This window comes from Hemitrygon akajei, chromosome 6 (assembly GCF_048418815.1).
Source record: "Hemitrygon akajei chromosome 6, sHemAka1.3, whole genome shotgun sequence".
Classification (NCBI taxonomy): Eukaryota; Metazoa; Chordata; class Chondrichthyes; order Myliobatiformes; family Dasyatidae; genus Hemitrygon; species Hemitrygon akajei.
In genome coordinates, this window is record NC_133129.1 from 143792670 (window position 1) to 143816788 (window position 24119).

Consider the following 24119-nt stretch of genomic DNA (forward strand, 5'->3'; position numbering starts at 1 on the left):
GTCGAACTGAATTTATAGACATGTGACATACCTCCACATTTATAAATGTTTTAGTTTTTGAATTGCTAGCATTTGTGAAGCAATTTGTTACATTTTGCTCTTTTTTGACATTTTCTGACATTTATGACCATCTGTGTGTGATATACCAATAAATTTTGAATGCTGTGAATAAGGCTGTTGATTGCTCAGCCTTCATAGAACCAGGCACCTATACTAAAACATGAAAACAGTTATTAAATTGATAATGCATAAAATGGTTTACCTCACAAATTTTCAAATACTCGTTGCTCACTCAGATAATCATAATTGTATTTTGTATAAAATCATATACAACTGCAGGATAATAATTAGATTTTCATGCACTTACAGAGAAAGCGTAGCTGACTGCAAGTGCAGCCAACCTTCCAGAATTAGGAGAGGAAATTGCGGAATTCAGACATACTTACTGGTGTTCCGAATGTTCCCAAAGCAAAAACAAATATATATCAGAAGTATTTAACATCTGGTTCCTGAGTTTAAATAATATTATCAACCAAATCTAGGTAACTCAGTTTTACATTCTGATGTGGCTTCTCTGAATGTTATAGGGCTGAAGATTTGGGAAGGACATTTAAAGTACAGTTCTCTCATTGGACAGTTTAAGTCAGGATAGCGAGATCTGTTTGCTGTTTGATGTATATACAATCTAAGGAAGCTGAATTTAAACCTCTGAAATAGCATCATAATAGCAGACTCATTTCTCATTTTCTGAAATGATATGATGCAACCTGCACCCCATTGGATATGGTTGGACATTAAGGCTAAAATTAATTAGTGTAATATTATAAGAGATGCAAACTACGATTTAGCTAGTTCAGAAAGGGAAAAATACTGTCTTTTTATTGGGGTTTAAAATTCACGTCTCTCACATTGGGATTGAAGAGATGTGTAGGTGCAAACAGCTGTACTTCTCTAACAGCTGCAGTTCAATTATTTAAGAGGTGTATGTCACTCAGGAGATGCAATTTGTCTATCCCAGTCTACAGCTTTGCTGTATAATTTTAAAAGTTGCAAAGGGAGATATATGTACACTCAATGCTTGTTATCCTTTTGTTTTATTACCTGGAACAGTTGCCTAAAGGCAGCCTAGGGCAGGCATGTTGGAGCGAAACAAACGTTAATGCCCTACTGGCTTCATATTTCAGGCATCTCTTAAATTTTAATGGATGAAAAATCATAGATGGGATCACAGGTATTCTCCAGCGCGTGGAACTGGAATTTGAGGCTCTCATGTTGCCATGGACCTGTGTAGAAGTAGTACTGCTGTGACACCATGAATAGAGATGGTGAACGGTAGATACTATGCCTCAGTCATAATGTCATGGGAAAGACTTAATGTTTTCAGGAAATTATGGCATTAAATGTGCCATGTTCAAAAGCAGGAGATCCCAACCTTTTTTTTATGCCATGGACCCTTACCATTAACTGAGGAGTCCATGGACCCCAGGTTGGGAAACCCTGTTCTTGAGTGTCAAACAAGGTAACAAGAAGTAACACAAATGAACATACATTTAGGAATACATCTTGAAGCCTAGCATTACAGATTGTATATTTACATGTCAGGCCAAAAGTGAGAAACTCAGCTTTATCCCACCTTCTAGCATTAGGTCAGTAGTCTTTTACAAACGATCATGTTGGTTTACCCTTCTGGCTAGTATTCTTGATGCTGACTACGAGGTGCAAATCGGTTGTGATCTACCGTAGATGTCGGATTATAAGCCGCTACTTTTTTCCCATGCTTTGAACAGCATTGAACATAGCGGCTTATAATAAGGTGCGGCTAATAGAAAGTTTTTTCCCATGCCGCCAAAACATTTTGCCTCGTAACAGTAGACCAATAAAATTGATGAGTAGTTCACAGAGGTCCAATGAAATTGTACGATAAATCAAGTGCACTTCACAAATTATTGTAAATCAGCCATTTGTACTCACCCTCATCAACATGGAAAACACTCGAAGAAAAGCATATGATGCAGCTTTTAAGTTAAAGGCAATCAATCTGGCGGTTGAACAAGGAAATCGAGCTGCTGCGCGTAATCTTGGCATACATGAATCGATGGTGAGACGGTGGAGATTTAATTTGGGACTGCCGCTTCAGGTCAGGAATGGCTCACGTGATATTAGACAGCAGTACAAGGGAGGGAGGGAGCGAAACTGAGGATTCCGCTGCACCGAAACTACTAGCGATTCAGTAAACAAAAAAACAGTAAAACTCGTGTGTGAATGGTATCGGGCCAATAAGGACACAAGTGTCCGATGTTACCAAATACCGGTAGGTATAACAAAGTTTAGCCTTACCAAATATGTGTAGCGAGGGTTTGGTTTGGGGGAAAAAGGAGTATAAATAAGAGCAGAATGTAAGGGGAAGGCAAAACGCGTTCTGCAATAAAGCCACGCTGCACTGTAATCCGGTGTTGGTTGTCTCTCTTCCAAAACGAACACAGGGCAGAATTTGAAGCCCAACACGTGTAATATCTTTCTGTGTAAATATCTCATATTACAAGCGGCCGAAAATCCGGTGCGCCGAAAATCCGGTCCGCCGGAAATCCAGTGCACCGAAAATCCGGTCCGCCGGAAATCCAGTGCGCCGAAAATCCGTTCCGCCTGAAATTCGGTGCGGCCTAAAATCCGAAGCGGCCTGTATAATAAAAAAAATGATTTTATTTCTAAAATTAGAGCCAGCGGCTTTTAATCAGGTGCGCTCTGTAGTCCGGAATCTACGGTAATCGTTTAGTGAAGCAGTTTGGAGAAACCGGATCACCTTATCTTGTTCATGTGCATTCTTTCTGTAACCAATCTATTATTTTATGCATATTCCTGCATCAGCCATCTATGACATTGTTTCCCTCTTCTAGGTACGCCGGAAAGTCTTGCAGAAAAGGAACGTCAGCTGTCTGCCATGATCAACCAATTAATTAGTTTACGGGAACAGCTCCTGGCAGCACATGATGAGCAGAAGAAGTTAGCAGCGTCGCAAATCGAGAAACAAAGGCAGCAAATGGAACTTGCCCGCCAGCAACAGGAACAGGTAAGCTAGAGGCGTGCAAACAAACTACACCTTATTTAATCTGGATCTACGTACTCCAACATCTAAGGGACAAAAGCTTATTAGAAAATGGAGAATTTGTTGATTAAGTTGTATCTTTAAGCCTTTCCTTTATACTAATGTCTCGTCCTAGATATCATTTTGGAGTTGGTGGCCAGATAGGTATCATATTGAGTTCCCCTGTAACCAATTATTCTGAATGGATTGTACTTTCCCTCTGTGACTTCTTTGACATATCACACAGCTACACAAAGATAATGGGTCTTCTCTTTTCCGTTTGTACTAACCACTTCTCCCTAAACTACCGACACAAAACCACAAGGTGATAGGTGAAACCCGGGGGGGGGGGAGGGTGAAAGAGTGAAGTAAAGAGCTGGAAAGTTCATTGGTGAAAGAGATTCAGGGCTGGAGAAGGGGGAATCAAATAGGAGAGAACAGAAGGTCATGGAAGAAGAAAAAAGAGGAGGTGATGGGTAGGTAAGGAGATAATGTAAGAGAGGGAAATAGAAATGGGGAATGGTGAAGGGGGCCGTTACCGGAAATTCAAGAAATTGATGTTGATGCCATCAGGTTGGAGGCTACCCAGACGGAATACTAGTTATTGCTCCTCCAGCCTGAGTGTGGCCTCATCACGACAGTAGAGGAGGCCATTGACTGATAAGTCGGAAAGTGAATGGGAAGTGGAAGTAAAATGGTATCCTCTGGAAGATCGCACTTTTCCTGCCAGGTGCTTAGCGATGCGGTCTCCCAGTCTGCATCGCGTTTCACCGATATACAGGAAGCCACACCAGGAGCACCTGATGCAGTAGATGACCTCAACAGACTCACAGGTGAAGTGTCGCCTCACCTGGAAGGTCTGTTTGGGGCCCTGAATGGCAGAGAGAGAGGAGGTGTAGGGGCAGGTGTAGCACTTGTTCCGCTTACAAGGATAAGTGCCAGAAGGAAGATTAGTGGGGAAGGATGAAAGGGCAAGGGAGTCATGTAGACAGCAATCCTTGCAGAAAGCAGAAAATGGAGGGAAAGACATGCTTAGTGGTGGGATCCCTTTGGAGATGGTGGAAGTTATGGATGATTATGTGCTGGATGCGGAGGCTGGTGTGGTGGTAGGTGGAGACAAGAGGATCCTTGGTGGGGTGGCAAGTGGATGGGGTCAGGGCAGATGGGCACAAAAAGGAGGAGATATGGTTGAGGGCAGCATTGATGGTGGAGGAAGGGAAGCCTCCACCATCAACGAGGACATAGAAGAAAGAGGACATAGAAACATAGAAAACCTATAGCACAATACAGGCCCTTTGGCTCACATGTCCCTACCTCAGAAATTACTAGGCTTACCCGTAGCCCTCTATTTTTCTAAGCTCCATATACCTTTCTAAAAGTCTCTTAAAAGACCCTATTTTATCTGCCTCCACCACCGTCACCGGCAGCTCATTCCACACACTCACCACTCTCTGAGTAAAAATCTTACCCCTGACATCTCCTCTGTACCTACCCCCAGCACCTTAAACCTGTGTCCTCTTGTGGCAACCATTTCAGCCCTGGTAAAAAGCCTCTGACTTTCCACATGATCAATGCCTCTCATCATCTTATACACCTCAATCAGGTCACCTCTCATCCTCTGTTGCTCCAAGGAGAAAAGGCCGACTTCACTCAATCTGTTTTCATAAGGCATGCTCCCCAATCCAGGCAACATCCTTGTAAATCTCCTCTGCATCCTTTCTATGGCTTCCACATCCTTCCTGTATTGAGACGACCAGAACTGAGCACAGTACTCCAAGTGGGGTCTGATTAGGGTCCCAGATAACTGCAACATTACCTCTCGACTCCTAAATTCAATTCCATGATAGATGAAGGCCAATACACTATATGCCTTCTTAACCACAGAGTCAACCTACGCAGCTGCATTGAGCGTCCTATGGACTCAACCTCAAGATCCCTCTGATCCTCCACACTGCCAAGAGTCTTACCATTAATACTATATTCTGCCATCATACTGGACCTACCAAAATGAACCACTTCACACTTACCTGGGTTGAACTCCATCTGCCACTTCTCAGCCCAGTTTTGCATCCTCTTAATGTCCCGCTGTAACCTCTGACAGCCCTCCACACTATCCACAACACCTCCAACCTTTGTGTCATCAGCAAACTTACTAACCCATCCCTCCACTTCCTCATCCAGGTCATTTACAAAAATCATTAAAGGGAGGGGTCCCAGAACAGATCCCTGAGGTACACCACTGGTCACCGACTTGAATGCAGAATATGACCCGTCTAAACCACTCTTTGCCTTCTGTGGGCAAGCCAGTTATGGATCCACAAAGCAATGCCCCCTTGAATCCCATGCCTCCTTACTTTCTCAATAAGCCTTGCATGGGGTACTTTATCCATTGCCTTGCTGAAATCCATATACACTACGTCTACTGCTATTCCTTCATCAGTGTGTTTAGTCACGTCCTCAAAAAATTCAATCAGGCTAGTTAGGCACAACCTGCCCTTGACAAAGCCATGCTGACTACTCCTAATCATATTATACCTCTCCAAATGTTCATAAATCCTGCCTCTTAGGATCTTCTCCATCAACTTACCAACCACTGAGGTAAGACTCACTGGTCTATAATTTGCTGTGCTATCTCTACTCCCTTTCTTGAATAATGGAACAACATCCACAACCCTCCAATCCTCCGGAACCTCTCCCGTTCCCATTGATGATGTAAATATCATCGCCAGAGGCTCAGCAATCTCCTCCCTCACCTCTCACAGTAGCCTGGGGTACATTTCATCTGGACCTGGTGACTTATCTAACTTGATGCTTTCCAAAGGCTCTAGCACATCCTCTTTCTCAATATCTACGTGCTCAAGTTTTTCAGTCTGTTGCAAGTCAACACCACAATTACTATGATCCTTTACCATAGTGAATACTGAAGTAAAGTATTCATTAAGTACCTCTACTATTTCCTCCGGTTCCATACACACTTTCCCACTGTCACACTTGATAGGTCCTATTCTTTCACTTCTTATCCTCTTGCTCTTCACATACTTATAGAATGCCTTGTGGTTTTCCTTAATCCTGCTTGCCAAGGCCTTCTCATGGCCCCTTCTGGCTCTCCTAATTTCCTTTTTAAAGCTCCTTCCTGTTAGCCTTGTAATCTTCTAGATCTCTAACATTACCTAGCTGTCTGAACCTTTTGTAAGCTTTTCTTTTCTTCTTGACTAGATTTATTACAGCCTTTGTACACCACCGTTCCTATACCCTACCATAACTTCCTTGTCTCATTGGAACGTACCTGTGCAGAACTCCACACAAATATCCCCTGAACATTTGCCACATTCCTTCCGTACTTTTCCCTGAGAACATCTGTTCCCAATTTAAGCTTCCAATTTCCTGCCTGATAGCCTCATAATTCCCCTTACTCCAATTAAATGCTTTTCGAACTTGTCTGTTCCTATCTCTCTCCAATGCTATTGTAAAGGAGATAGAATTGTGATCACTATCTCTAAAATGCTCTCCCACTGAGAGATCTGACACCTGACCAGGTTCATTTCCCAATACCAAATTAAGTACAGCCTCTCCTCTTGTAGGCTTATCTACATGTTGTGTCAAGAAACCTTCCTGAACACACCTAACAAACTCTACCCCATCTAACCCCCTTGCTCTAGGGAGATGCCAATCGATATTTGGGAAATTGAAATCTCACAACACAACAACTCTGTTATCATTACACCTTTCCAGGATCTGTTTCCCTATCTGCTCCTCGATATCCCTGTTACTATTGGGCGGCCTATAAAAAACACCCAGTAAAGTTATTGACCCCTTCCTGTTCCTAACCTCCACCCACAGAGACTCCGTAGACAATCCCTCCATGACGTCTACCTTTTCTGCAGCCATGACACCATCTCTGATCAACAGTGCCATGCCCCCACCTCTTTTGTCTCCCTCCCTGTTCTTTCTGAAACATCTAAAACCTGGCACTTGAAGTAACTATTCCTGTCCCTGAGCCATCCAAGTCTCTGTAATGACTGCCACATCATAGCTCCAAGTACTGATCCACACTCTAAGCTCGTCCGCTTTGTTCACAATACTCCTTGCGTTAAAATAGACACATCTCAAACCATCCATCTGAGCGCGTCCCTTCTCTATCACCTTTTCCATAGTTCTGGAATGAAGAGCCTCATCCTGAGAGCAGATGTGGCAGACACGGAGGAATTGAGAGAAAGGGATGGCGTATTTACAAGTAACAGAGTGGGAAGCGGTATTGTCCAGGTAGCTGTGAGAGTCAGTGGGTTTATAATGGACATCAGTAGATAAGCTGTCTCAGAGATGGAGGGCAGGGTGGAAGTTGGAGGCAAGGTTGATGAAGTCGATGAGTCGGCAATGTAGCGTAGGAAAAATTGGGGAGTGATGCCACTGTAGGCTTGGAACATAGACTGTTTCACGTAGCCGACAAATAGGCAGGCATAGCTGGGACCAAAGTGAGTGCCAGGGCTACACTCTTTGTTTAAAGGAAGTGCAAGGAGCCGAAGGAAAAATTATTTAGTGAGGACAAGTTCAGCCAGATGAGGGAGAGTGATGGTGAAGGGGAACTGGTTGGGTCTAGTGTCCAGAAAGAAACAGAGAGCTGTGAGGCTTTCCTGGTGGGGATGGAGGTGTATAAGGACTAGACATCCATAGTGAAAATAAGGTGATCGGGGCCAGTGAACTTGAAATCATCCCTAATCTGGCTTGTTTGCATAAAATGTGACTAAATTATTCAACTCATTGATGCCATCATTCCAAAAAAAAGCCACTCTGCTTCCTTAAAAATAGACTGTTTAAATTCCAGTTTTTCTTCTCAACCTCCAATAGTTAACTTCATTCTATTGCTTCTGCAGGAATGTTCACCATCATCCCTCCAGCAAGTAGTAATTATGATTATCATTTCATGTATCTGAAATGATACCATCTTGTCATTATCATCTCAAAAGTATCTAAAGTTTTGTCTCCATCATTTAGTCATATAGAGTCCAATGATGCACATACTGCACCAAAATAATTTTATATAATAAATTTCACTCACCAGAGCCCGGAGATACAATTTTCTACACATTAGGTTGATACTGAATTCAAATCTTTTTGAACAATTAGGCCTAAAAATCAGATAGAAAAGTACAGGGAAAAGAAAGAAATGTAAACACAAATTAGGGGTGATTTTGACATTGGATCCTGCTGTAAAATAGGCAAAAATCAAATTAGCTTTCCATTTCATCCATGATCAATATCCCTTAAAGTCAGATCAGGGCAAGATCTTATCTGGGTACCTAATTTCAAAGTGATGTTTTACATTTACTATGCCAAGTGTTGTTTCTGAAGCTTTGCAACTATTATTTCAGTGTTTTCATCTTTTTAAAAATCACCCAATTTTTAAAATTTGTACAGAAAAATTAGTGCGTTCTCTTGTAAAAACCAAATGCATTCTACTGTAGCAAGCAACATAATAGGCTTTACAAACTGGAGGACATGCTTCCTGTGCTGGTTTGGGGTGGGGGGAGAGATTGGGAGGGGTGGGATTGGTGTTCAACAAGAGCTTATTGAGAGTATGGTTATTTGGGGAGTTTTGAGGAAGTCAGTTCTCTCCACCAGGTCCTTCATTCATTATTGATGATGGGTGATGGAAATCAGGAAATAGCTTTGAAAATTTGAGGTGTTTAAAAACACAATGTGAAATTTATTTTTTTTCCATGCTTTTTCATTTATTTATTCATAAATCTGCATTGAAGGGATTGGTTTTGTAATTCTTCTATTTCATTTGACTCTCCTGAGTGTGAATTTTCTAGTTACAGAAGCTTTGATGTAAAGAAGCTATTACAAGTTAACAGTCCCATTAGGGTTGAAATTACTATCCCAAATGGTGAGGAGATTGTGTGTACGTATTGTACTTTTGCTGGCCAGCTACCCCATGACCCTCCCCTCCATCCTGGGACCAGTCAGATTAAAAAAGTTAATTTAGCTTTAGCTTTTTATAATTATGCTCTCACCAAAAAGAGCTTCAGATTTAGAACCTGGAACATTACCCTATAGAAACAGGCCCTTCGGCCCACAATGTGCTGACCATAATTTCAATCTAACTATTCACGTCTGCCTGTATGTGATCTGTATCACTCTATTCTCTGCCTGTTCATGTGTAGTCTAAAATATTCTGAAACATTGCTAGTCTATCGGTTTCTGCCAGCTCCCCAGCAGCACATTCCAGACAACTAAACTTCTGCATAAAAGTGGTCTCATGGGAGAGTTATGGTGCAGGTGTGGGTCGATGGGACTAGGCAAATAACAGTTTGGCATGGACTAGATGAGCTGAAAGGCCTGTATCTGTGCCAATTTAAAAAAAAACTTGCCTAGTAGTTCTTGTTTGAACTCACCCACTCTCGCCTTAAACCTGTGCCCACTTCCACCCTGGGGAAAATAGATACTGATCTAATTTACAATATGTTTCCTTCTGGCATTCTTTGACTTCTTATTTCAGTGCATTTTTTTTTCTGTTTTACTTCTACTTCATTTAAATTTCCATTTGCTTGTCTTCTTTTGCACTTTGGTTTTCTGTCAATCTTTGACTCTCCTGTATTTATTTGCTCTACTGTGAATGTCTGCAAGAAAATTCATCTCAAGATAATATATAGTAGCATATACCTACTTTCTTTTTCAATCTCTTTATTATTATTAATAATATTATGAACAAAATACAATTGATATATTAATAAAGGGATTACAAACATACAAATTCCCATTACACATGAAAGAATACATAAGCAATGATTACAGTATAAATGAGTTTTCCCAAAACATGGACCATACAGTATATGTATGAACAAAGTAAATCTAGGTATTTCATAATATATATAGCATATACCTACTTTGATAATAAATTTATTTTGAACTTTGAACCTATTGTTCCACACGTATCCACCCGTTTCCTCTACACTTTCAGATCTTATTCATTTAGTCTCCTTTAAGTTATGTTTATCCAAGATTCTGCCTGGCTTTCTTATTGGCCCCTCCCCCCCCACCACCCACCTCCCCCACCCCCCGCAACCCCAGCTTCTCCTCCCACCACCTACACACTTGTTGAGAGCTACGTGTAGTTGATTTGGAGGAATGACTGTAGAATTCAGATTAACTGAGCACCAGCCTTCCCGGTTTCAGCCAAATCTGGATAAATGCTCTTAAAGGCATTTTAAATATACCTGGGAGATGCAACTCTTACCCCTGACCAATTATTTTAGCCTTTGCATCCGAAGTAGACAGGAAATGAAAACAACAGGAACTGGAAACATAAGCTTGGCACTTTTGTTTGCTACTGTTTTCTCAGACTATCTGGTTTTGTTAAGACTAAGATTCCTGACAGGTGCTGTCAAGCTTCTTAGCCAATTTCACTGCTTCTGCCAGTCACGAGTTGTTGTCATTATAGTCCTATGGTGATGTTAGTTACAGTGTATCTGCTTCTCTGTGAAATTGCCCTCAGGGAGCCAGTCTCTGCTAAATACAGAGGTGAGAATGAGCAGCTTCTGGAAAGTAGTATACATTATGAGCCTTGGGACAAAAGAAATAAAAGAGAGACTTGAAATCATACAGTGCCTTTCACAATCCAAGGGCAGCTCAAAGCACTTTACAGTCAATTAAATACTTTTCAAATGTAGTCACTGTTGTAACATTGGAAATATTGCCAAGTGTAGTGTAGTCACAAAAGTAGCAACAGCTAGGTATGACCATTCGTATGATACCGGTTGAGTTTTAAATATTGGCTGGGACACTGAAAAGGGCTTTGCAGATTTCTTTGAATTAAGCCGTGGAATCATTTTTATGTAAGGAAGCAGATAATGCCACCTCAAGGATTGAGAATGTATTGTATTCATTCAGCACTTCAACTGGATTAGTCTTGTGTCAATGGTCATAAATATCCAAATGCTGAACATCCAGAAGACTTCTGTCCTTCACAAAGCTGCCCTGGTGCATAACATTGCTCTCTGATTGTGCAATCAAAAACAATGGTCAGTTATTGAAAAATGTGGATCATTTTCCTGTTTCTTGAAGTGACATAATATGAAGGCAGATATCAATGGTGATGTCCTCCAGACTGACATTCATCTGACTCAGAAAAGGGGGTGTCCCTACAACTTCCTATCTCAAAACGCAATCCTTCAGGCTAGAGATAACTCGTATTCACCCTTTATCTTTGTGCTGCAGCTTTCTGCAATTTTTTTTGGTTTAGATAATAATTTATCAGTCTTCCTTTCAGTATGAACAAGTCAAGTCAAGTCAAGTTAAGTCACTTTTATTGTCATTTCGACCATAACTGCTGGTACAGTACATAGTAAAAATGAGACAACGTTTTTCAGGACCATGGTGTTACATGACACAGTACAAAAATTAGACTGAACTACGTAATAAAAAAACAACACAGAGAGAAAAAAAACACAACAGCTACACTAGACTACAGACCTAGCCAGAACTGCATAAAGTGCACAAAACAGTGTAGGCATTACAATAAATAAACAACAGGACAATAGGGCAGTAAGGTGTCAGTCCAGGCTCTGGGTATTGAGGAGTCTGATAGCTTGGGGGAAGAAACTGTTACATAGTCTGGTTGTGAGAGCCCGAATGCTTCGGTGCCTTTTCCCAGATGGCAGGAGGGAGAAGAGGTTGTATGAGGGGTGCGTGGGGTCCTTCATAATGCTGCTTGCTTTGCAGATGCAGCGTGTAGTGTAAATGTCCGTGATGGCAGGAAGAGAGACTCCAATGATATTCTCAGCTGATCTCACTATCTGCTGCAGAGTCTTGCGATCCAAGATGGTGCAATTTCCGAACCAGGCAGTGATGCAGCCGCTCAGGATGCTCTCAATACAACCCCTGTAGAATGTGATGAGGATGGGGGGTGGGAGATGGACTTTCCTCAGCCTTCGCAGAAAGTAGAGATGCTGCTGGGCTTTCTTTGCTATGGAGCTGGTGTTGCGGGACCAGGTGAGATTCTCCGCCAGGTGAACACCAAGAAATTTCCTTGTTCCCACCTTATTCTTTGTTTTGCCAAATTTTTGATTGAAACCATAGGGTTTAAAAGGCTTAGAGAAAAGAACTGGGAAATTTAGGATGCTGAGAAAAGAAGGTAAAAGGATATTCCATACATTGAGGTCAGTGATGGGAGTGATGCGGGAATCTGGGGTAAAAGGATATCTTCAGGCTTTTAGGATTCATGAGGCAGTGTCTCAACTGGGAGCTTAACTGGTGCTATGCTGGAAAATAATGTAACAGACGTTACAAGTGGAGTTGATTAATGTATCCAAATAAGCCAATGTAACAGAGCAAGCGGATACATGTTCCAAGATTGTAGAGGAAAGATCATGACTGACATCATAACCTTTATACGAGAGAAATTCCTGATTGGTCGAGCTTAGTGCTATAATGGGTTAGTGGCAAAACTGAGATGAATGAGAGCAGATTTGTTAGGGTGGGGTTGGTAGGTGGTCCTACATACCCAACCACATCTTAGGATCTTAACCCTTGAGGGAAAATTGTCATATTAAAACCACAAAATTAGAGAACAGTTTTTTTTAGAAAAGCTCTCAGCCAAAATTGATCTGTATTAATGACTGGAATTAGTAATTACAGTCACAAGCTGATTGCAGCTGTGCTCCAGGGTCTGGTCTCACCACTAGGCAACCCTCTGTACAAGACATGATAGCACCCATACCACAGTCACTATGCAGTAAACGTTGCCTTTCTAACTAGGGCTTATTGCTGAAATTATATTGACATTCCCACCTTTCTATAAGAGAAGGTATATAATAGTTCTGATACGTTGAGCTTGTTTTAATCAGCCTCAGATCACCAAGCTCTCCGTGTCCAAATATTTGCCCACAAGCAAGCGTATACACTCTTCTTATAATGGGAAATAAGATACAAGACTATGTACAAAATAAGAAGTTAGGATGTCATTTAGATATGCAGACACGACACAGTAATTAACTGTTGACACTTGTGAATAAGCTAGCTCAAATTAATCTTGACACATTTGCAGACGAGTGATATCTTACAGTGAACACTTTGTAATTATATTTGAAAATGAAAATTAAATGACACTTAAAACTGGGTTGTCATGCTCAATGAAGCAGGAATGTAGTTAGATGGATGGGCGCAATAAAAACAATTTGTTTCTCCCTTGTTGGCAGCCTATTTGAAACAGCAAAAAAAGTTGTGTTTTGATTTATTTTGTTAATTTTGTTTTATTAAAAAAATCTTTTTCCTCTTATTCAGATTGCGAGACAACAGCAGCAACTATTGCAGCAGCAACACAAAATCAATCTTCTTCAACAGCAAATCCAGGTCAGTTGCTATCTCCTGAAGGGAGGGCTCGGGTTGTATTCACATTGCCCTTCCATGGAGGTTTCCTGCCCTTGGTGTACCTTCCTTAAAACACTTGAAATATATTTTGTATGTTGCTAATACTGTGCATTTTCGCCGCACTCCTTATGGATCGAAGGATATCTCAGATCAGGCCATAAGGAAGTAGAGGGATATGGAAAGGTTGCTTGAGGGAAGATGCAGGAATGGAGAATTTCAAAATGAGTGTCAAGACAAAGCGGTCCCAAGAGGAGAAACCTGTATAGTGACTAAAAGAATGTCTGATGATAGTGAAACTGGTAAAGTAATGAACAAGGAGTAATGTGATGCCAGAGCAGTTGTTAGATATCTGTGCTGGAAAGTGATTCTTATTGGTGAATAAAGTGTGACCATGGAGGAACATCCTGAGTACTGGAATTCTGAGTCTAAATCAAACACACTGAATCAAACCAACCGAATCCTGTAGGGCTCACAACCTGTGAAATACATCTTTCAGGTGCTATAATTTCATTGCAATCGGATAAAACTTGCCTTCTTAAAAATGCACACATTTTTTTATAAAAATGAATTTTTCAATTGTTAATTTTAGTTAGATTCATTATACTGAGGATGGAAAGTTACTTGGTTTTGCTGTAACTATCACAGAGTATAGCAGTGGGCTTGACAATGCTTTTTCTGTGATTATCATTATCCTGGATACATCATGACTGGCAAGGTGCAAAGGCTTGAAAAAGTGTGGGGGAAATAAAGTGATAAACCAGAGGGATTATTTCTGATGGCAATATTTGGTCTTTCTCTTAGCTCTAATGTTCATTGGGATTTAACCATTTATAGATCTTTTATGTCTTGTTAGGTGTTTTGTAATGGTTGGCCATGAGACTGAATAAGTCTAAAAATACTAAATGACATAGTGTGCACACTTTAAAATCCAACCATTTACCCTATACTATATTTTGTTACATGCTGACTTTTGAGCAGTATTTTGTAGCAATCAAATATCACAAATACGTTCATCAATATCTCTTTCCTACGCATGGCAGTGGAGAGGTAAGCCACTGGAATGGTGGAATCGCATGGATGAATGAGTCCAGTGACAAATGGGAATTCTGGGGACTAGAAGGGGTCTTACGAAGGGATAGTCCAGCAAAGAAGGTTGCATAGAATGTATGTTGGTCAATGTCCTAGTGAAATCCAAGTTAGAAGTGGATGGAGGTAAAGAATTGTGAAGTTCTGATCAAATACCTCACAAATACCTCAACAGCAAATTTAGTTTGAGCAGAAATGTTGCAATGTGATAAACTTTCATTGCATGCATCATCTTATATTGTATGAGGAGGCTCATACGATATATAGAAAATTAAAGTGTGCTGCTGTATCTTTGTTTGCTTTGCTTATCAGGTTAGCCGCGCATGCGCCGTTCAAATGACACGTTTTATTTTAAAACAAATTCCGCTCAGGTCCTTTTTAACAAATGAAAAAATTCCAAATTTTCTGCAAATTACAACACTAATTATTTGTTCATTTTTTTGCATTACTTTTCAGGAAAAGTGTGAGGCACTTTTCACACATATTGAATCTCTGGGGAGTTAGCAAACTAACACCTGTAAAACACATTTCTTAACAAATTCTTTGTATATTTCAGTTCACGGTGAGTTACTCCAGTCTTGTTAAATAAAAGGACAGATGATGTGTAATATGATTATGTTTTTCATTTTAATTAGAACATGCAAAACGTTGTTCAGACTCTTTCTTTAACATGGTTTTGATTTGAAATTGATGTTGGAAGCAAGAATTGTCTGACTTGTGACATTCTAAAAACTGCTTTTACCACAGAGCTCATATTAATGGCATTTGCTGTTATTTGCTCAAAATAGTCAACTGGCACAGGAATATTGCAAGCCTGAGTCTTACTCTACTCCTAACAGGCTGATCTCTGTTTTGAATGGCAGAGTTAAATTTCTTCAGAAAAGTGCCTCATGTTCTGACCATCATCCAGTAAATATGTTCACAGGCAAGGTCAGCTTTGTTATTGTGGTCTTGATAGCTAAATCAACCTGCTCCCTCTCAAACACAAATAATTTATGAAGAATAGCCATTTAACTAAGTACTAGATGGATTAGAAAAAAAAAACTCTTTTATGTAGTTTTATATTCCAGTATCATTCAGTACTGACAGGAGAGGAGACAAGGGGAGAAAACACTTCTCATAGATCTCCGAGCGTGAACTTCATTGAAACTCACATACACTGATTTGCAACATTTACTGGCTCATGAGCTTTCAAGTTGTCTATGTGTTTCCTTTCACTTGTCATTGCTTTTTATATTCCGTTAATTATTTTGGTCATGGATTTGCTAAACTGACACCTGAAATACTAAAAAAAGATTGTAAGAAATTGCAAAGAAAAGACCACTCAGCCCATCAGTGTAAGTGTATGCTAATCCCATTATGGATTTTAATGTCATGGGAGAAAATTCTATGTAAGTACTTACTGATCTCCAAGGGCTATCAAGCAAATCAATATTCATTCATTTGTTCACGCAATTCCCCTATCTCACTGTAGGCAAGGCAGAAATGTCAAGAGCCAACTATGGTGATTGGTGATTTAACCCTTGGCATATTTTGCGTCTTTGTTGTCATGCAAAATATCATTTGGAATTTCATCAGGTTGCTATCCTGTAGAAAGAGACAGCTTTGTAAATGATCCAAAATAATCAATGCCATGAGGAGGAAAAGGACGGGAAAATAATTACTCTACTCAAGCCTATTTTACTCATAACCCAGACACCTAGCAACCAATGTTCCCCTTAATTTGCGATGACCAGTGTGCACAAAAATCTTGTACTGTGCAATTTTTTTGCTTAGTGACAGCAACGTGTGCACACTGAATAATTTCTTCAATGAAAACATTATTAATAAGCTAGTTCTAAAAGGTGTGACAAATCATCGCAAACTCCACATTGTCAACACTGTCCGCATCAGAAACTGGAAAAATAAATGATTATGTACGATCGTGAAATATACTTAGCATGCCAATGAGGTAGAGGGTGACAACCTTTCGTGCGCTGTTTAAACTCCTTTGTGCACTTGAAGCAAAACGTGTGCACGCACACGCGCATAGCTTAGAGTGAACATTGCTAACTGCTTTGTTTCCATTTCAACAACATGATCAAGAATAAGATTTGAGAAGGTGGCAGAATGTTGACATCAGCTGCTTTGAAGCTAAATGGTCAAAAGAAACCTGTAAAGGAAATGGGATTGTCAGAGGTTAGTAGTAGTGCATTCAGGATGAGCAGGTATAGCAAGAAAGTGAACAGAAAGAGAAAAAAACACTGATGTTTTAAACATTTACTGTGCTCTGAAAATGAAATGGGTTGTCAAAGGTTGTGAGGCAATCAAATGGGAAAACTCAGACTGAAGTCAGCAAACAGACATCTTAAATGGTGTAACACACACAAAATGCTGGTGGAACGCAGCAGGTCAGGCAGCATCTATAGGGAAAAGCGCTGTTGACGTTGTAATTGAATATCCATAAATAAGAATCACTTGCATTTGTATATCATTGTTTTTGACTTCAGGATGTCCCATTTAACTTGAAGGACTTTGTAAAGTCTGAGATTATATTGAAAGAGACATAGTGAGTAAAATCACACAGCAAGTTTCCACATACAGCAAAGTAATAGCAACTAGATGATCTTTTCTTGATGATGACCTGAGGAATAAATATTAACCAGCCCAAGAAAAACAACCTGGGGAAATTCAATTTAGAAACACAAGGATAGCTATTTGAAGTTCTCAGTGAAAAATAGTGGCAGAATCCTAGGAGCAAGTGATGAGCTCAGTTGAAATGAATATTTAAAAAAATGTATGCATGCTGTGGAAGTTGAGATCAAAAATTAATGGAATAATGCCTGTTCCATATTTACATGTTCTACTTTCAAAGGTTCTGAAGTAACACTTCTCTAATGTGGTGGTGGCAAAGTAAGTTTGTTAGTTAGGCCTTGATTTCTATAGAAACTAATCTGACAAACAGGAATCTGGTTACACCTCTCTGCAGTGTCCCTGCTTTAGCTTACAGTGCTTTGCTGTCTGCACAGAATCTGTTTGTTATACACTATCCTATTGCCTCAGTAATCACTCCCTAGTCAATCGAAGTTCAGTACAGAAATAAGTTATAGCAAGTAGGATGACATCACTGTGGAGAATAAGATACAGAATGGTTCTGGATCGGTAGGAAGCCACATTAAATCTTACTGTTATGGTCTTAACATACACAGTTATATCACAGAGCTGTGTCTGTGTACTATTTTTGGCCAGGAAATGGCAACCTAAGAGTAATTACAATTATTGTCATTGACCCTAGAGACCATTGCTTTTTTTTTGGTTATTTATCTGGTAATTGATCCCCTCCCCATGAGCACAGTTTAGGAAGGTACATGTTGAAAATCAACTCAGCTAAGGAAAAGCACACAGACTGTTGGAGAAACTCAGCAGGTCAGGCAGCATCCATGGAAATGAATATACCGATGGTGTTCCAGGACTGGAGGGGAAGAAGGGAAGGAGCCAGAATAAAAAGGTGGAGGGAGGGAAGGTGGGATAGCCAGAAGGTGGGTGGGAAAGGGCTGGAGATGAAGGAATCTGAAAGGAGAGAAGAGTGGACCATAGGAGAAATGGAAGAAGGAGGGGACTCAGGAGGAGGTGATAGGCAGAGGAGAAGAGGTAAGCGACTAGAATGGGGAATGGAAGAAGAGGGAAGGGGGAGGGGATTTTTTAACTGGAAAGATAAATAGATATTTATGCCAAAAGGTTGGAGGCTACCCAGACAGTATATAAGGTGTTGCTCCTCCACCTTGAGGGCGGTTTCATCTCGGCACAAGAGGGGGTAATGGACCAGCGTGTCAGAATTGGAATGGAAATCAGAATTAAAATGTTTGACCCAAATGACCCAAGTTAGGCTCACAGTGACTGGAAGCAGGTGTTGAATGGCTGTATAAGCAGCTGGTGCATATCATAAGTCCTGTTTATGTGACCACTAATGCCAGGCAGACAATCTCTGAAGGGTATTGGTAATGGCTGGGGTCTCTTATCTTGTAAAGACACTGCCCAGAAGAAGGCAATGGTAAACTACTTACGAAGAAAAATTTAGCAAGGACAAAAATGGTTCCCGAAAGACCATAATCACCAACGTTATACGACATGGCCCATAACAAACAAATGAATATCCTGGGAGCAGCTGTGGCAGAGCCAAAGGAAATGAGAAAAGAGAAAGGCATTTTTTTTTACAGGAGACCAGGTGGGAGGAGGTATGGTTAAGATGGCTGTAGGAATTGGTAGGTTTATAAAAGATGCAAGTCGATGGTTTGTCTCCAGTGATGCAGACAGAAACATAGAAAACCTACAGCACCAGAGAAATCAAGAAAGGGGAGGGAGGTGCCAGAAATGGTCTAAGGGAGTTTAAGGGCAGGGTGGAAGTTGCAGGCAGAGTTGACGAGCTCAACATGGGTGCATGAAGCAGAACCAATGTAGTCAAGACGAGAGAAGGGATCATTGGTGAGCTGGGATGTTCTTGTTTGAGAAGTGGGCTCAGAGGCAGAGGCAATGGAAGCAGAGCTCAGTGTCGTGGCAGGTGCGGATCTCACCGAGGTGCAGGCAAAGGGGCAAAGGTAGGGCACTTGCTGAGGACAAAACTTTCCGCATCCGAGAGGGAGAAGTCGGTGGGAATGGTGATGACATGGCAGGGATTAGAGGTGGGGAGGAGAGAGGAGGGTTGGGGTGTTCAGGGAAGGTGGGGTGGGAGGACGATGGAGACTCCGAGGTGATGGTGGAACATGGAAGACCCGGGGTTGGGGAGTGGTAGTGGGGGAAGGGGAGCCCAGGGGCACAGCATCAGCTCAGGAAACCTGACACTTCCACTGGCACACTACATGAGTCTGATATGTCTCTGAGAGAAGGCAGCTCTAAACAGAACAAATAGGTTTAACCTATTCATGGCATGCCATTGTTGAGGTAGACCACACCAACTTCATTTCAGTAAATTATAAAACAACAATTCTTATTTCACTAGATATTTCTTGCCTCTCTCCTGCATTCATTAAGGAGATTTAAAACAAGTCTAGTATTTAACTTTTATTTTTAACACACTATCCCTAATTAACCGAAAGGGCAGCTAATTGAATGGAAGCTGGCTCTCACCCTTTGAAGTGCCTTGTGATATTTGCAGCTGTCATACTGTGCTCTCTGCGTCTGTAACTCAGCCTCTGTCAAATGATTTTCAGAATGTTTCACTTTGAACACACTCTAGATCAGATAAGTATGCCTTTAGGACAGATTGTAAATGTTTTTCATGCTGTTCTGATAGGGGGAATGTGTTCGGCTGGCTACCTGTGCATCTAGGTGAGTTCAGAATGATCTGGATGATTTCAGAAAAGCACCAATATATAACTGACACTCACTCCTGTGCAGTGCTGAGGAATGCTGCACTGTCAAAGATGCTGAGTTTCAAATGAGATGCTGAAATGGAAACCTACCCTCAGAGAAGTGTCCTCATTCTTCAGGCTAATACTGATTCCAATATTAATGAAAAAAAAACTGCGTTTCTGAGCATCACTATCATTATTTAATTGACATAGATCCTTCAAAGAGCACTCTCAACAGGATTTTATGAGAAATTATTTATTAAACAAATAAGGAAAAGGCTTCCATCTACAGTGATGGAGCTAGTAGAAATGACGTGCCAGTTACTGTTAGAAATAAGAGAAATTGATTAAATCAAAAAGGAAAATTTTCACTCATGAGTAGATTAAAAACTGGAAGTATATAAAAAGTGAATAAAGAAATTGGAAAGAAGTTGTCCAAAAAGGAAGAAGAGTTGCCACTAGGGAGGCACAAGAGACTGCTGACACAGGAATCTGAAGCAACAAAGAATCTGCTGGAAGAACTCAGCGGGGTTTCAACCCAAAACTGCATTACGTTTTTGACCACAAACCCTCTCCACCTACAGTTGCAGCCTGACTCGCTGAGTTCCCCCAGAAAATATTTTATTGTATGAGCTGCCACTACTTTGAGAAGATCTGAATAATCATCTCATCCTGCTGATAACTCTCTCTAATATCAAGTCCTTCTTGGATCATTCACTGACAAGGGCACAAACTGGAGGGTCATTAATGCATATGTATCAATCAGCAAGGTTACTATCCCTGATAACAAATATGAATAACTCATTTTATATTATTGGACATTAGTCGCTTATAGATATTATGTCAAACTGATTTATAGGTCCTAAACTACTAATTGCTAAAAGATGGATCAGGCAGACATGATTATCAAGGTGCATTAAAATATATAGTTTTTGCCCACCTGCCCAAATTAGAACAAATAGCATTATTCATTAAGACAATTTTGCATATGAAATATAGTTTCCTTTAGAATAATCTGTGGTGCTCATGATCATCTGTGATGAAGAATAGCCCAGGTAATTCCTGGGATGTCAGGACTGTCTTACGCAGAGAGGTTAGAGAGACTGGGCTTGTACACGCTGGAATTAAGGAGATTGAGAGGGGATCTGATTGCAACATATAAGATTATTAAGGGATTGGACAAGATAGAGGCAGGAAATCTGTTCCAGATGCTGGGAGAGTCCAGTACCAGAGGGCATGGTTTGAGAATAAGGGGTAGGTCATTTAGGACAGAGTTAAGGAAAAACTTCTTCTCCCAGAGAGTTGTGGGGGTCTGGAATGCACTGCCTCGGAAGGCAGTGGAGGCCAATTCTCTGGATGCTTTCAAGAAGGAGCTAGATAGGTATCTTATGGATAGGGGAATCAAGGGATATGGGGACAAGGCAGGAACCGGGTATTGATAGTAGGTGATCAGCCATGATCTCAAAATGGCGGTGCAGGCTCGAAGGGCCGAATGGTCTACTTCTGCACCTATTGTCTATTGTAATGTGTTCAGGGAGTTTTGTCCCAGAAGATTAGAATTGGTGATGTTGTTAAACAAGAGTTGAATGTATGTAAATAATATTCCTTTTCTCAGAGTTTTAATTTGTATTAATTCATTTATTTTAAATAGCAAACCATAAAAGTCCATGCAAAGACATAAAACGTTTATTGCTAAGAATAATTTCTGGAATAGCAGCTTGCTCTCCAAATTGTACTGCCCAGGCTTGTGTATCTAGTGAGCTAGGATTTAACATCCATGGTCAACCTTGACCGATTGAGGCACCAAGATTTCTGGAATCTTTCCTTGCATGGTAATATATTTATTGTATATCTAGAAGTTGACTTGATCATTTTTGGAGAAGGCATTAATATTCATTGCTATTGAAGAACCAGAGCATCCTCGAGAGAATCCCTGATGTCAGTGTGACTCTCAAATACGACCAAAAGAAAGAGCATGTTATCTTTGTAGCATTAGCTACAGCTTTGAGATTACACAAAACACCTTTGCAATTAATGGATTTTTTTGAATTGCATTCATTGTTATATGGGCAAATGCAATAGTCATTTATTTAAAGGAAGCTATGTTGATCAGGATGCTGAGAAAACTGTTTCTTTTTAAGCAAATGCCACAAGAAGCTTTGTACTGGCTTTTCCCAGGTTCAGCACCTCATTCCATGATACAACACTTCTTCAGCGCAGCACTGAAGATGCCAAGACATGAACTGAAAGCTGTTTGTTTGTGGAGCATGCTATCAATTAAGCCAAGCTGACACTTAAATACAACACAAACAAAATGCTGGAGGAACTCAGCACGTCAGGCAGCATCTATGGAGAGGAATAAACAGTCAATGTTTTGGGCCAAGACGCTTCATCAGGACTGGAAAGGAAGGCTGCCAAAGCCAGATTAAGTATGTTGGGGGCAAAGGAGTAAAAACTGACAGGTGATAGGTGAGACCGAAGGTGGGTGGGTAGGGGAAAGTGAGTGAAGAATGAAGCTTGGAAGTGACAGAAGAGGTAAAGGCTGATGTAGAAGGAATCTGATAGAGGAGGAAAGTGAATCATAGAATAAATGGAAAGGGGGACACTAGAGGGAGTTGGTAGGCAGGTGAGGAGAAAAGAAGGGGTGAGAGGGTGACCATTGTGGGGGAAGGGGGAATAAGAGGTAGTAAAGAGAGAAGGGGGAAGGTAGGGTAAAGCCAAAGCTTAAACTTTTCTTTGATGTGCAGTGATTTTGAGGAAAAACTGGAAAAACCTTTGAAGAAATTTTGTGCTAATTATCTGAGAGAGATCAGGCAACCTCAGTGGAAACTGTAAGCTGGTAGTACATAATGTACCAAGATGAAGTTTCATCAGCAGTTTCCTTTCCATGAATTTTCCAAATGCTTTGGCCAAGCAGGTCCTTGAAATTCCAGTTTATTTAAATTATTATTCAAAATTGTGACCATGAGGAGATAGATTAGATTTATTTAATTGGTATGATGGCTTAGGGATGATAGTGGAAATATCGGTTCTGTTTTAAATCTGCAACTCTGAGCTTTTTCCCTATTGTAATGATTCCTTCTGGAATCAACTTTCCAAATGGTCAGTACTGAACTGATGATTTAATAGAGTCACTCATTAGTTTTTGATTTTCTGAACACCGTACAGTGCAAGCAGCTGCTAGAAATGGAGGAAAATGTGTCTGTTCTCTTGCAGGGTCCAAATTAATTTGAAACCATTAGAACCTTTGAGCAAATAAAGTGAAGTTCTTTGAGAAGGTTGGAAGGTGTTTTTAAGATCACTGTGTTAATTTAATTTTTATTGGCTTGGAAATGCAGCTTACATAGAATGAAGACAGAGTCTCTCTGTATTTAATAAGCAGCCATATGGCAATGGTGTGTTTCATTATAAGATATTGTGTCACTAGTTTGAGTGTAACCAGTAGGGTGGAGTTAAGACTCACTTAATCACTTCTACCATACCCCATTATGGTTTTCTATGCTACATTTCAGTTTGGTTAGAAGCATTTCAAAGTTTAGTGTGTACCATTCATTCCTGGGTGAGTCCTTCTATAACACAGCTTTTTGAAGATCATCCTATGTGGGCCCACTCTGATATATTTTTAAGGCAAGTAAATTTGAAATTATTGATAAAATGTTGTTTAAACATTGACAGATTATGTGAATAAAAATTAAAACTGCAAACACCTGAAGCCTCAAACAAAATTGGGAAGGGTCTAAAGTACAGTTTTCATTGAAAGATAAGTCATATTTCTCATTTACAATTGTAGGGAGGGACAGATTTGTAGATGAATGCATGATGAAAGTTTTAAAAAAGTTATAAGATTTAGATATTGCTGTTGATAATATTAGCAGATGATTTCCAATTCATCATATAAGGTCACTTATCGACTTGTTTATTAGGAGCATTAACTTTTTAAATACAAATAGGTTTCACATCAAAAAAAATACTTGCTGAGGCTACTACTCATCAGCTGTTTTTCTCCAGTCCTGCCGAAGAGTTTCGACCCAAAACGTCGACTGTACTCTTTTCCTAGATGCTGCCTGGCCTGCTGAGCTCCTCCAGCAGTTTGTGTGTGTTGTTAATTCTGTATCCATTATACATCAATATTCACACTGAAGTGGCTGCATACCTACTCCTCAAGACCTGTTTAATTTTACTTTTTGTTAATGTGAGATCACAGCACTTTTTGGTCGTGGGCAAATAATGTTTCTGCAGCATTCAGAAAATCATAT

At 40.4% G+C, this 24119-nt stretch overlaps 1 protein-coding gene across 30 annotated transcripts in view; it reads left to right on the plus strand.

The window, feature by feature from the left end:
- sox6 (SRY-box transcription factor 6) overlaps positions 1 to 24119 on the plus strand; it is a 598739-nt gene that overhangs the window by 400979 nt on the left and 173641 nt on the right. For all 30 annotated transcript variants that reach the window (XM_073049425.1, XM_073049424.1, XM_073049429.1 and 27 more), the window contains 2 exons: positions 2895 to 3067; positions 13364 to 13432. In XM_073049425.1, coding sequence (XP_072905526.1) covers positions 2895 to 3067; positions 13364 to 13432 — 242 coding nt within the window. The remainder of the gene's footprint in view (positions 1 to 2894; positions 3068 to 13363; positions 13433 to 24119) is intronic.